At 29.6% G+C, this 13,028-nt stretch overlaps 5 protein-coding genes across 5 annotated transcripts; 2 read left to right on the top strand and 3 right to left on the bottom strand.

Annotated features, from left to right (window-relative positions):
* Nucleotides 1-861: 861 nt before the first annotated feature.
* Nucleotides 862-1,809, bottom strand: FG379_001073 (Mov34 MPN PAD family proteasome regulatory subunit; the record flags this gene model as incomplete). Its single annotated transcript, XM_067326676.1, has 1 exon — nt 862-1,809. The coding sequence occupies one exon, from the start codon at nt 1,807-1,809 to the stop codon at nt 862-864; it is 948 nt and encodes a 315-aa protein (XP_067184325.1).
* Nucleotides 1,810-2,294: 485 nt separating this feature from the next.
* Nucleotides 2,295-5,000, bottom strand: FG379_001072 (uncharacterized protein; the record flags this gene model as incomplete). Its single annotated transcript, XM_067326675.1, has 1 exon — nt 2,295-5,000. One exon carries the CDS (start codon nt 4,998-5,000, stop codon nt 2,295-2,297), a length of 2,706 nt encoding a protein of 901 aa, XP_067184324.1.
* Nucleotides 5,001-6,558: 1,558 nt separating this feature from the next.
* Nucleotides 6,559-7,203, bottom strand: FG379_001071 (uncharacterized protein; the record flags this gene model as incomplete). Its single annotated transcript, XM_067326674.1, has 1 exon — nt 6,559-7,203. The coding sequence occupies one exon, from the start codon at nt 7,201-7,203 to the stop codon at nt 6,559-6,561; it is 645 nt and encodes a 214-aa protein (XP_067184323.1).
* Nucleotides 7,204-7,639: 436 nt separating this feature from the next.
* Nucleotides 7,640-9,595, top strand: FG379_001070 (Gpi16p PIG-T family with signal peptide and transmembrane domain; the record flags this gene model as incomplete). The annotated part of the gene is made up of 1 exon (XM_067326673.1): nt 7,640-9,595. The coding sequence occupies one exon, from the start codon at nt 7,640-7,642 to the stop codon at nt 9,593-9,595; it is 1,956 nt and encodes a 651-aa protein (XP_067184322.1).
* Nucleotides 9,596-10,124: 529 nt separating this feature from the next.
* FG379_001069 (nucleoprotein) lies at nt 10,125-12,113 on the top strand (the record flags this gene model as incomplete). Its single annotated transcript, XM_067326672.1, has 1 exon — nt 10,125-12,113. The coding sequence occupies one exon, from the start codon at nt 10,125-10,127 to the stop codon at nt 12,111-12,113; it is 1,989 nt and encodes a 662-aa protein (XP_067184321.1).
* Between the last annotated feature and the right edge of the window lie 915 nt (nt 12,114-13,028).

Raw genomic sequence — 13,028 nt, 5'->3', positions numbered from 1 at the left:
ATTGCAGAATTGTAAAATAGGCAACAATCACAAACTGCTTTGGTTTATTTCTACTTTTAACATGCAATAATTTCATAATATATGTGAAAATAAGAAAATATATGTGTATACATGTATATATATGTATATATGTACATATATATATATATATATATATGTACTATATGTATGTTTGCATCTATATATTACCAACACAACCTCTAATATTAGTTTTATCTATCCTGCCCTATTTTTTTGTGAGGGGTAATATATCGTAAAAAAAGGCTTATACATTTTTACGAGCATTATTGAATATTAAAGATAAAATTCAAATAAATTAATATACTTATTATATATAAGTTTACGAAATTACCTACTTCTATCAGAATATTTATCGTGTTAATAAATAAATTCCTTCATTTTTAGTTTAATTTTCCTCTAACCTGTTAATTTCCAACAATTTGAAGGCAAAATGAACATTATCACTCGAATCCTAATTTGGCTATTATAATATAGCATTCATATGACACCAAATACACTGTTTAGTACTAAAATTACATAGTGTGAATGCACGGTTCAACAAAAACTAATCTACAACACCCTGTAACTTTATCGGCATCTTTCTCTAGCAAAAGTCATGTGCACATCTTAATATAACAATCAAAAACAATTATAATAAAGCATTATTATGAGAAACAAGTCAGTGTAATACAGATAAAATACATTAATTATCTATACTATACATATGATATTATTGATTATAATTATTAAGGGGAGTATAATATTTTTTGCGATAGTAGTGTGTTTCGAAAGGAAAAATCACAGTAACTAAAAATATTTACTTTGTAGAAGTTCATTTATAAGGCTATGGTACTCTTTGCTTTATATCAGAGATGAGACTACATTGGATTTGAGTAGTTGTAATATATTCTCAGTAAGAACCGTTTCTAAGTGTGAATTAAGCCTTTTTTTAGGGTCTATTTTTCCGACATTCTCAAGTTCGAGCTCCTTTTGGGATTTTGTAAGTTCTGATTTAACTGATTCATAGTACTGTTTGCTAGTATCGCATATTTGCTTAATATGCTTGCTTGTAATTTCATTAAGCTTTTCCTTTTCTATACAACGAAGTGGTTCACTCCAACTGGGCTTGTGTAAATTCATTAGCATTTTTTGTTCTAATATATTCTTTTTGTATTTAATAGCAATAGAATAGTAATTTCTATTGAGCCCATGAACAAGAGCCGTAATTGAAGGTTTGTTAAGATGACCAATATTTGATGTTGTTTGTCTTGGTTCTTGCCCTGCAATTACAGATTGTGGGCTTATTAACCTGAAACAATCTATGACTACTTTTCCTTTTACAGATTGTATTGGATCTACAACTATGCCTACAGCTCTTGGATTTAATTGTTCAAAACTTTGTTGAGTGCTTACATCAGTTCCCGAAAACCAGCATCCAAATCCAGGATGAGAGTGATACCAACCAACTACCAATTCAGACCTTCCTACTCTTTTCAGCATTTCCAACATATCTGTCTGGTAGACTGGGTCAACAGCTTCTACACTTACACTATTTCCAGATTGTGGCATTGAAAACACATCCACTACACGAACTGTATAGTCATCTATAAATTCACCCAATAAAAGACCCATTACTTCCATCGGAACTCCTGCTCTTCCGTGTTTAAGCATTTTCAAGAGCGCTAGTGAGGATATATATACTTGTTCTGATGTGTCTGGTATTGGGGAATCGGGATCCTGAGCCATTAAACCCCCAAAACCATGAAGGTTCCCCAACATACTCCTTAAATTTGATGAAAATCCTGACATGCTTTATTTTTTCCTCTCTAAAATTATTTCTTATTTATGTTTGCATAAAGGTAATAATAACTTATCAGTTATTTGTGCCCTACAATCACAATTATTCCCAAAAAAATTCCCGTACCTCAGGTAGAGAATATGACAAAACAAAAAATTGAAGAAAGAATCGAAGAAAAAAAATTAAATCGTCCAATTTTGTTCCTTTACTAATAAATACTTTACCAATAGAAGATATTTATATTCGTTAATACAGACCTCACAAAAATAGCCCCCAAATATAAACAAAAAGAAAAGAGGCGGCTATAATTCGGCGCTCTTTGTATTAAATAAACGCACTGAAAAAATATGTATTTTGATTGCAAATAAACGTGATTTGTTTACTTGAAATCGATACACAAATTATAATTGTAGTTGAACATAACAAAAACTTTGCAATAGTACTAATAAATAACTCGTTGCTAAAATTTTCTGGACTTATTCAATCTTTTTTTTACTTAGTTGCGTTCGGAAACCCATGCCTTGTGATTTCTCTTTGAAGTTGGCTTTATAATAGAGAAATCGAGAATAACATCATAAACCCACTTTGGCGTAACTTGAATTGAATGCGTTTCACCATGTGTGTTTTGTACTTTTGTAGCTTGTTTTTTAGGGACAGACTTTTTAATTTCAATAGCAGTTTTATCTTTTTCATCACATATTACAATGTAATCAGCTAAAAGAGGATTTTGGACAAATGATGCGTTTCCAAGAGTTGCAAGCCTTGTACACAATTTAAAATGATTGCAATTCGGGTCTCCCGCAATGAAAAGTTTTGTTTTACAGAAAATTCCTTCGCTTATATACAATCTTGATTCCAGTGAAGGGATGCCATTTATTATTTCAAATCTGGTTTCAAATGAATCGTCTGGCCAGGTGTTTTTCTGAATAATGTAATCAATCATGTTTTCTTTTACTACCATTACATTACTTATAAGTGATAATAAGAGTTTAGGATGATAGTTATTTAATTTTAGATCTTTAGATATTATTAAAAATGAAATTAATTCCCATTCTTTATAATGTTTTGGCCACATCATAAATTCAATGCCATCAAGGTGTTCAGGAATTCTTATTTCATTTATCATTTTCTCTATTTTGTTTTTAAGTCTTATATTATCGTATTCATCTTTACCTAGACAAGACAATATTATTACTTGTTTCCTTATATTAGAATAATCATCGTTAATGTCATCTTCATATAAATCACTGTCACTGCTATCTTCAATTTTCAACTTTTTAACATTACTTGTTTTATTTAAAGTCTCAGTTATATAGTTTTCCGAATAATCATTTTCTTCATTATCATAATTATTGACGTTCATTTTACTTTTTCTTAATGATGCTCTTCTTAATTTGCAAATAATAGATGGAGATAATTCTGATTTTTTTTCCTCAATTCCAATTGATTCTATCTGGATATTCATATTTTTGGTACTTTTTCTTAGCCTCTTGTAAATAATTTCATCCAATACATTTGAAAAGTGATATTCAAGATTTTCTCTTAATATAGAAATAACTTTAGTAAATTGTTCTATTTTCAATTTCCAACGCTTTAATTTCTCGTCCCATTTAATATCAATATCATTGTTTCTCAAAACTTTAAGTATTTCATCTTTTTGATAATTGTCAGCATTGCTTTCACCAATTAACTCTAAATAGTAGTAAAATATATTGCTATCCCTTATTCTGCTCATGTCATTGTTTGTAGATTCTATTTTAATTTTGTTATCAATGTTGAATATATTTTCAATATGAAAACGTATTTTGTACCTGAACCACGCATTTTTAGAAGCTTTTGGGAGATAATTTTTCCATTTTTCAACCAATTCATACTCTGAACAAAATAAATCATCAAACTCAACGTAATTCACGCCGTTTTCACTATTGCTCAAATATTTTGCTTTGTTACCATTCACTAGAAGTGATAATACTATGCCATTAATCTTTCCACCTAAAAAGTCTACCATTCTTACAGACTCATAAATAGTTTCAATAGGAAAAACCCACAACTTCTTTTCATTGTCATATTTTCTTCCCTTTATACAACTTTTTATCAATTTAATTACGTCTTTATCATATTTGCTTTGAAATTTTAGTTGGAAATCGTTTGGATGATCCATATATAATTGGCAAATATCTTTATCAAAGTCGTTATTAAATTTACCTTCTAAATGCCTAAACTCGCTTGACAAATCTTTTAAGTTGATGTACTTCACCATTTCTAAATATCTTAAAATATTTTTACTGTAAGAATACACCCTTGTATTCTTTATTTCCTCTTTATATTCTTCATCTTGGTCTTCTCTAAAACTTTCAAATGGTCTATACACATTTGTTTTTTTAGAATTTTCGTTTGGTTTCACGGTAAGTTCAGTGCTAGTGTTAGAACTAACATTTGAATTCTTTCTCTCGAACTTTACTAATATCCTCAAAGGTATGCAACTCTCTTCGCTGCCACCCACGTATTCCACTATAGATAAATCCTTATTGTTAACAATTAAGTCAGTGTATGAGAGAGATGTTTGCCAAAACTGTATTAATAGTACAACAATTGCAGATCCCCACTCGCAACTTAATTTGTTCTTGTAATAAACAAGTCTTTTCCAATCTGGGGTTGACTTAAATATACCACTCATTACCATATGGCCGCTCTCATTCCACACTGGGCAATTCAATCTATACCATTCCAGTATATTATTTTTATTATCATTTATATTTTTACATTCTAGATCTATTTTCATAGAAATATTTTTGTTAAATATATTTTTCACTGTATTTCTCTTTTTTTCATCACTGATATCTATCTCTCTGTAAGTAGGTTCACCAACATTACCAAGCTCATCATCTAAGCTTAATTCTCTATCATTGTCATCACTCGCAAATCCGTCACTGTAAGAGCTATTTATAAATACCTTTCGCATTTCCAAAGGTATGCGACTTGACTGTTTTAAACCAACTCCAACAAATCCTATCGGTGTATCGCACTTTTTTCTGGGGATTCCATAACTACTCCTCTCTTTTATTATCCCATTATTGCACTGCTTGTTGTAACATATATCATACTCACTACAGAAATTTTCTTCCGATAGTTTTACGTAACTAGTTAGAAACTTTTTTGCAGTGCTAATATGGATACAGGTTGAACGTTTTGACTTATCCATAATCTTGATTTATACTTTATTAATTTATCTATTTTCCACGTTCACTTTTCCAACTGCATGTGTCTTGTATAACCCACTGTGTACTTAAATACTCAGATAAAGGAAAAAAACAAAAATGTAAGTTTATGACGAATAAATGTAAAATATACAAGAAATTATCATCGAAATGTGTGATATATATGCGCGTTACCTTAGTTATTCAGTCCCAATTTTCTTTATACATATGTTCATATACTTTTTTTATTCACTCATTTTTTTAATTACTATACACGGTAAACAAAATTTGGCGCCAGCATGTCATTTTGGGCATATTTGGGTCAGGTGAACTTAAATTACTAGTAAGAGTATTAATACAGAATTTAGAGAACGAATTAAGTTACAAGTGCGGTGAAAATCATGAAATTTGGTATATTTAGCGAATTCTTGCAGAAAGAATGTCTCTGCAGTTTGATACAGTCAAGGCAGATGCTTTTTCAGTCTTGACGCATCCAAATGTGTTTAATGCTAAAAATTGAATATATAACATTTATATACAGCAATATTACAAGATATGAAGTTGCCTCTGGTGAATATACAACAAGATACGGTAACTTATGTTGGAATTACAGTGTTAAAATGCAGATAAAGTCCAGTAATAAAATAATATAGTTTAGTAAAAATAAGGGTGAAGCTAAATATTAATTCTAACTTTGAAACAGAAATAGCAGTCGATAGTTTTTCAAAGAACAAAATCACTTGGTTTTATCCGATTCTGATTTGATTCTCATATTTAACAAGGGATCTCGTCCTGTATTTGGTGATGTGCTAATCATAAAGTATAGAAATGTAGCTAAAATCGCAACCAATGAAAAACTTAACCAAAGAGTTATTTGTATACTTGTTGAGTCCATAGATACCGTTTGGGCCTGAAGCAAATAAAAACAATAGTAATTGAATAAAATATTCAAAGTAAATCCATTTTAACGGTTTAATTGTATTAAACTTACATCAACTAAACAAAATGAATACAAAATATAAAACAAAATATGTAACAACCCAAAAATATATTTTGTCATCTTCAGAGTTACAACTTTCCCTAGACCTTACAAACTTGAATTATTTTCTCTTCTTATAAAAAAATGTATATACTTGATAGCAAACCTTATGTTAAATTTATCTTAGATATATACTTCAAACTAAAATTACGATAAATTACAATATTAGTTTTTTCCTCAATAAATACTGCGATGTTTTACCCTTGTGAACATAAAGCTCAAAGGACAACAAATATGCGACTTCCCGCCAAGTGGCGGTACCATAATTAAAATAAATCGATCTTATTGGAACAAAAAATTATAAATTACCGAAGTGTACTGAAGAGATTAAAACGGCAAGAAATAACATTATTTCATTTTTTATTTGGTATAAATTTCAAATAAGAGCTGCGAGTTTATTTGCTTGTGTGTGGCTGTGTACAGGGTTTCAATAATATATATAGCACCACTATCTTTTTAGTGTAATATTTTATTGAAGGAAATAATCAAAAAAATGTTGATAAAGGAGAAGCAATAAATAGCAATTAAAAAATTGTTTTGAGTAATTTTTTCGAAACCTTTTCTAATACCCCATCTATATTCTTTATTACCTCGTCAAAACAAATATCTAGTATTTGATCGGATAATCTTTCTAAATCCAAATGGGATAAATTTATTCTTGGTTTGTGTGGACTTTTAATGTTATTTAATTTGTTTGATATAGAAAATACTGTTTTTTCTACAATAGAAGCTATTTTTGATTCATTAATACTGTTGCAACAGCAACGATTATTCATATTTGAGTTATTGCTGATATTAGTATTTAACTTAGTATCATCCAAATAGGTTTTGATTGTTTTCTCCAATTGTAACGAATATTCTAAAATGTTTGAAATACGATTTTCTAATTCAATAACTTTTTTCTCAGATATAGAAAGGGATTCATTTTGAAAATCATTCAGAATATTTTCTTGAACTACCTTTGATTTAGGAGCAGATTGATTTAGTTTATTGTGTGATTTTTCTTCCAATTTTCTTAAACCCGGAATATTCTTATTTCTTTTCGACACTATCTCTTCAAATTTATCTCTATCTTTAGATGGAGACATTCCAAATTTTTTCCTATGTGTTTCTAAAGACCTGTTTGCCGACTCTATTACCCTCAGAGTATTTTCACTCGATTTCTCCATTCTATTTAAACACATTTGATATGTGTGCATTTTGCTTAATATATTTTCAGTTAACCTGTTTGAAAGAACACAAAATTTGAATGTCGAAAATAATTCAAGTTTACCCCGAATAAATCGTCAGTATTTGAGTGTGGCAAGAAAGAGAGACGATTTCTTATAAAATATCACTAGGTTTTCCGAGAATATTATACATTTGCCGTTCTTACATATAATCACTTATATAAAGCCATATACTGTTTAACAAATAAAATATATTCTAAATTGCCGCCACAAGTTTCATGTTAATAATGCCATTTAGGCATTGATAAAATTGTAAAATTTCATCTCTGTTTATTTTAAGGCTTTAATTCAACAAAAAAAGATATTTTATTTGTTAGCTGTAATTATTAATGTAATATTCTACTTTTAGCTCTTTCTTTCTCCTGAATACAGAGTTATGATTTTAATTTTTATAAAAGTAATATCAGTTTTTATATTATTACTAGACAAAAATCCATGTTCAGGTTTATTGAATGAAAAAGATATTCATATAGAAGACAGTAACATTAATGATAAATATGTGATACATAGATTACCACACAAAAACAGATACCTTTTTAGATATAACATTAATATGGAAGTGGGCATAGATCAAAACGGAAAAATACATAAGCACAAAGGCGTAAACTTCATTCCAAACGAATTTTTAGAGCTATCTAAGTTGGACTTTCTTGAAGATTTATTTGTTATATCTGTTCAGGGAGTTTGGAGAGACGAAAATTGGGGGGAGCCACCAATAAACATTTATCCAACGGGATTAACGTTTGACTTTAGATATAAAGATTCAAGCAAACACCCAGTCATTGCAAAAGGCATTTGGAATTATATATTGAACTGTCTTTCTAACTTTTTATGTAGTTCTCTTGATGTATTTAAAAATGAATTGTATATAGAAAAAAACTGTGTTAATGTGAATGTTAACTACGATACAAAAAAAGTCATATGTACTAACCACGATGATACTCTTTGTATGGATACACTAGTTTGTTGGAAAAGAATGCTCCCTTGTTTTTCATTCGGTCTCTCTAGGTATATAGATCAAAATGGAATTCTAGGGAAACTTCCGCTAGATTCTTTTATTACTTCTTCTTATAAATCAATCGGATTTAGAATGAAAAGAATAAGTGATTCAAAAAACAAAAACAGTTCATTAACTTATGGCGAGTCAAAAACAGTATTCACTTTATTTTTAGAGACAGTGTTGAATGGTGAAGATAGAATCCCTGTTTTATCTATTCAAAATATAAACAAAGATGAATTTAACTTGTGGTGTTTTCACAAACTCGAGTGTTCCAGTGAAATAAAAAAACCGTGTCCAGCAATAGGTGAATCTAAACTATATTTTTTTGTGGAAAGTCGTATTAACTCTAAAAATGAAACTTTAAATGGTGATAATAAAAACCTGTTGTGTAGAAATGTCTATTTAAACAAGTATCCATTAAAAGAAGGTGAATTTATTGAAATGAATGCTAATAATGGTAATAATTATTTGTCATACCTAGAGATAGATATAAATAAAATATTTATAGACAATAATACCAATTCTTTTAATTTAGACTTTTTTCAAAAATATTGTAATATATCCATATTCAAAGATATTTCCTCGTTAATTTATCCTGCTTATGTAAATAGCATTAAAAGATTCAAGCTTCATGGTGATGTAAATAACATTAGATTCCTTAACACCAGAAAACACGAATATATACGTGAAGTTGACATGAGGAGATCATATACAAATGCAATAAATGAATTAGGAGAGATTAATTCTATTTGGACACAAGGAAGCTTAGTGATATATATGAATAATAACATTAACAATCAAACATCTAACAAAAACATAACACTTTGTCATTGGGAAAAAATTCCAAAATTTATAAATTTGTGGTTTCACAAGACAAAAATTTTGTATTCTAACAAAAAGGAAATAACCGACATTTATGAAGATATTAAGAACGAAGATGTTGTAGTATTATATTCAAATAAGGCAATGAAATATATTGGTTTAGACATAAATAACTCAGGAAAAAACACTGTAATAAACTTTTGTACAGAGCTACCCCCTAAAATGAATCTAGTTGTTATTTTTTACTTTCATAAATTATTTCTCCCTTTAAATTATTACGGAGCAAAGTCACAAAGAGGGCAAATAACTCCTCCATCTGTTACTTTCTGGAATGTGAATAATGATGATTCTCAGACCCATACAATATTCCACAAAATCCACATTATTCCAACAATCCTAGCTGATCATACGATGGCATTTAATGTAATTGCAACTACATCTGCATTCATTATATTTGGATTTATAACTACTACAAAATTTATTCAACTAAATGAAAAAAATGTAACCTAATTAATAAATCTACACCCTTTTTCCTTTATCTTAAAAATTTTTTTCTTTTTCGCTTTAACATGTAAACATAAAATTCAGATGTCAAAAATAATTGTCAGTTTTGAGCCACTTGTTGATTACCCTTTCACTATCCAAATTAAGAAAAAAGGCGCCAATATTGTTCAGTATCGACTTGAAGTTAATTTCTACAAAAAAAAAGATAATTTGTTTGTAAATGGTCAAAAAGTGATTTAGCATTAAGGCGGGTAGTTTAACAATACATTTAAATATATATGATAAATTAAAATTATACAATAAAATAAGATTTAAAAGATTAATTAATTAATTAATTAGAATAAGAAAAACCCGGTTTAAAAATATTTTATTAATGAAAACATTTATAATTAATTTTACATATAAGAGCCGAACAGTGCAGTTAATTTTTCAAAATATTGTTTCTACGAAAGAAGATTACATTATACTGTAGCATTGATCACTATTATAAACAAGCAAGGCCTCATTGCAAGTAGTTTCTTCCACGATGAAAAAAATGAAAGGAAGGAGTGTATTGTTGTCCAGTGACTCTGAAAATAATGAATTGGAATCAGAAGATGGCTTCCTAATTGATTCTGGATCAGATTCAGAATTAGATGAGCTGGAATTAGACATGAATTCAGGGTCTTTTATTGACCCGGAGATAAAATCCATGAATCCAAAAAAAGAAAAAGGAATAAAAAGCAAGGAAGTGATTAAAAAAAATAAAAAAGTAAGCAATGTAAAATTATCTGAAAGTGAAATTTATAGCGAACTGGAAGGGAACGGTTACAGTGAGAAAGATAAAGAAATTAACGACGCCGATGAAATATATGGTGATGAGGATGATTCGGAATATGAGGACGGAGAAATGAACGATGACGATAATGACGAAATGGAAGATGGGGAAATTGGCGAAGAGGAAGAAGAAATGGAGGAGGGTGAAATGAGGGACGATATAGATTTGAACATAAAAGGAGGTGAAAATGGCACAGTAGGTCCATTTGGTTTAAGAGTTACAGGTGAAGATCTAGAAACAATAAAATCTAGAGTTGAAACGATAATAGATTATTTAGACTCGAAACAAGGAAATATGATACTAGATATAAGAGGAGCTGGAGGAAAAAGGCTAACTTCTAGGAGTGAATTAATGTTAAAATTGGTAGATGATATATCATTGTTATATGGCTATAATTTAGAGCTAACACATTATATATTAAATTTATTTTCACCAAAAGAAGCATTACAATTTTTTGAAGCAAACGAAACAAAAAGACCATTAACAATTAGAACAAATATGTTAAAAAGTAGAAGAAGAGACTTGGCCCAAAGACTGATATCAAGAGGGGCAAATGTAGATCCAATAGGTGAATGGAGCAAAGTTGGATTGACAGTATATTCAAGTAGTGTTCCAATAGGAGCTACACCAGAATATTTAGCAGGGCATTATATGATTCAAAGTGCATCAAGTCTAATTCCAGTAATGGCATTAGCACCTCAACCAGGTGAGAAAATACTGGATATGGCAGCAGCTCCAGGGGGAAAAACAACATATATAGGCCAACTCATGAAAAACATGGGGGTTCTTTATGCAAATGACTTAAGAAAAGACAGATGTACAGCATTAATAGCAAATTTACACAGAATGGGAATAAATAATAGTATTGTTACAAGTATGGATGGAAGAGAATTGGCTCCTTTCTTACCAAAATTAGATCGTGTATTATTAGATGCTCCTTGCACAGGTTTAGGCATTATAGCAAGGGATCCATCGGTTAAAGTTAAGAGAAGCGTGAAGGAATTGTCGCAACACTCTCTTCTTCAAAAAGAGCTATTGAAGGCAGCTATAGATATGGTAGATGCAAATAGCAAAACTGGTGGGTATATTGTATACTCAACATGTTCCGTTTCAATTGAGGAAAATGAAATGGTTATGGATTATATATTGAAAACAAGAAATGTTAAATTAGTACCACTTGGGATAGAGATAGGTTCGAATGGTATATCTAAATTTAGAGAATACAGATTCAATCCAACCATATCAATATATACTAGGAGAATATATCCTCACTTAAATAATATGGATGGTTTTTTCATTGCTAAGCTTAAAAAGGTGTCTAATGATATACCGACTCTTGCTAAAAAGGATAGAAATAAATCTAATAAATATATTAAAACATGGGGAAAAGAAAAATGGACTCATGATCTCACCAATGTAATAGATGACTACGATAATTCTCAATTAGATAATAATGAAGGCAATAATAACATTTCCTCAGATGAAAATGATTCAGATAAAAGGAAAAAAACAGTTAGAAAAAGAGATTTTAATACTGATATAGGTTCTTCAAATATTAGAGAGAGCAACATTAAGAAACCGAGAAATAAGCCCGGTAAAAGAGATAGAGCTTTTTTTAGACTTCAAAAGGAAATCAGGTCATCTTCAGATAATAATGTTGAAGATATGCAAGTTTCAAATAAAAAAGCAAATTTTAAATACAATTAATTTTATTACTTTGCTTTGAATATATACATATATATATATTCTAAATTTCATTTGTAAGTTGTAAATGATGGAATACAATATCCAATTATTTCTTTTCACAATAGTAACATTTTTATCCATTTTAATATTAATTGAAGATCGGTTCGGAGTGTATGTAGTTATTTAGTTCATATAGAGGGTTACATTTTAATATCTATTTTACTTATGTACTTAGCATTGGTTTCTGTTTCACCTGCATACGATTCTAACTCTTTAATGATATAAAACAAATAGAAATGAGCTAAAAGGCCTTCACTTTGGTAATTTCAAGCTACAAACCTTTATTCACAAAACGGCCTGGGTGGAATAGACAACTAAATACAAGAATGTCCAACTTAGATAGCTCTAAAAATTCGTTTGGAATGAAGTTTACGCCTTTGTNNGGGGGGGGGGGGGGGGGGTTCACGCAAATAAACCCCTAATCAAAAATATTACAAATATGTAAAACAAAGGCAGCCTTCACCAACAATTAGTATCGACTAATTAATTTATTTGCGAAATAAGATCTACTCTTTAAACCGCTTTGTCTTCAAAAATAGTTAGGAGATGCACCCAAAAAAATGTGAAAAACTAAGGACATTACAGTTTGATTGATTCAAAAATCAAATACCAAGTATGGATTTATTTAGCATCTACATGTAAACCAACTTAAGCTTTGTTTTATTTAGATATTAACTAAATGTTCTTTCATTTATGCAATTTTAGTATATAATTAAATCAAATGGCGGCACAACACATGATTTTTCCCGCCTATTAATTCCCCATTAATAATGTTGGCACAACAAATATGAGGGATAAAATAAATTCAGGTGTAGATAAATTACTGGCGTCTTCAGCGCTGATAGAAGTTGCTAGAAGACCTTGTTTATTCAGCTT

This window comes from Cryptosporidium bovis (genome assembly GCF_009768925.1).
Source record: "Cryptosporidium bovis isolate 45015 chromosome Unknown contig_20, whole genome shotgun sequence".
NCBI classification, from domain to species: Eukaryota; Apicomplexa; class Conoidasida; order Eucoccidiorida; family Cryptosporidiidae; genus Cryptosporidium; species Cryptosporidium bovis.
This window is presented reverse-complemented; position numbering and strand designations above follow the sequence as displayed.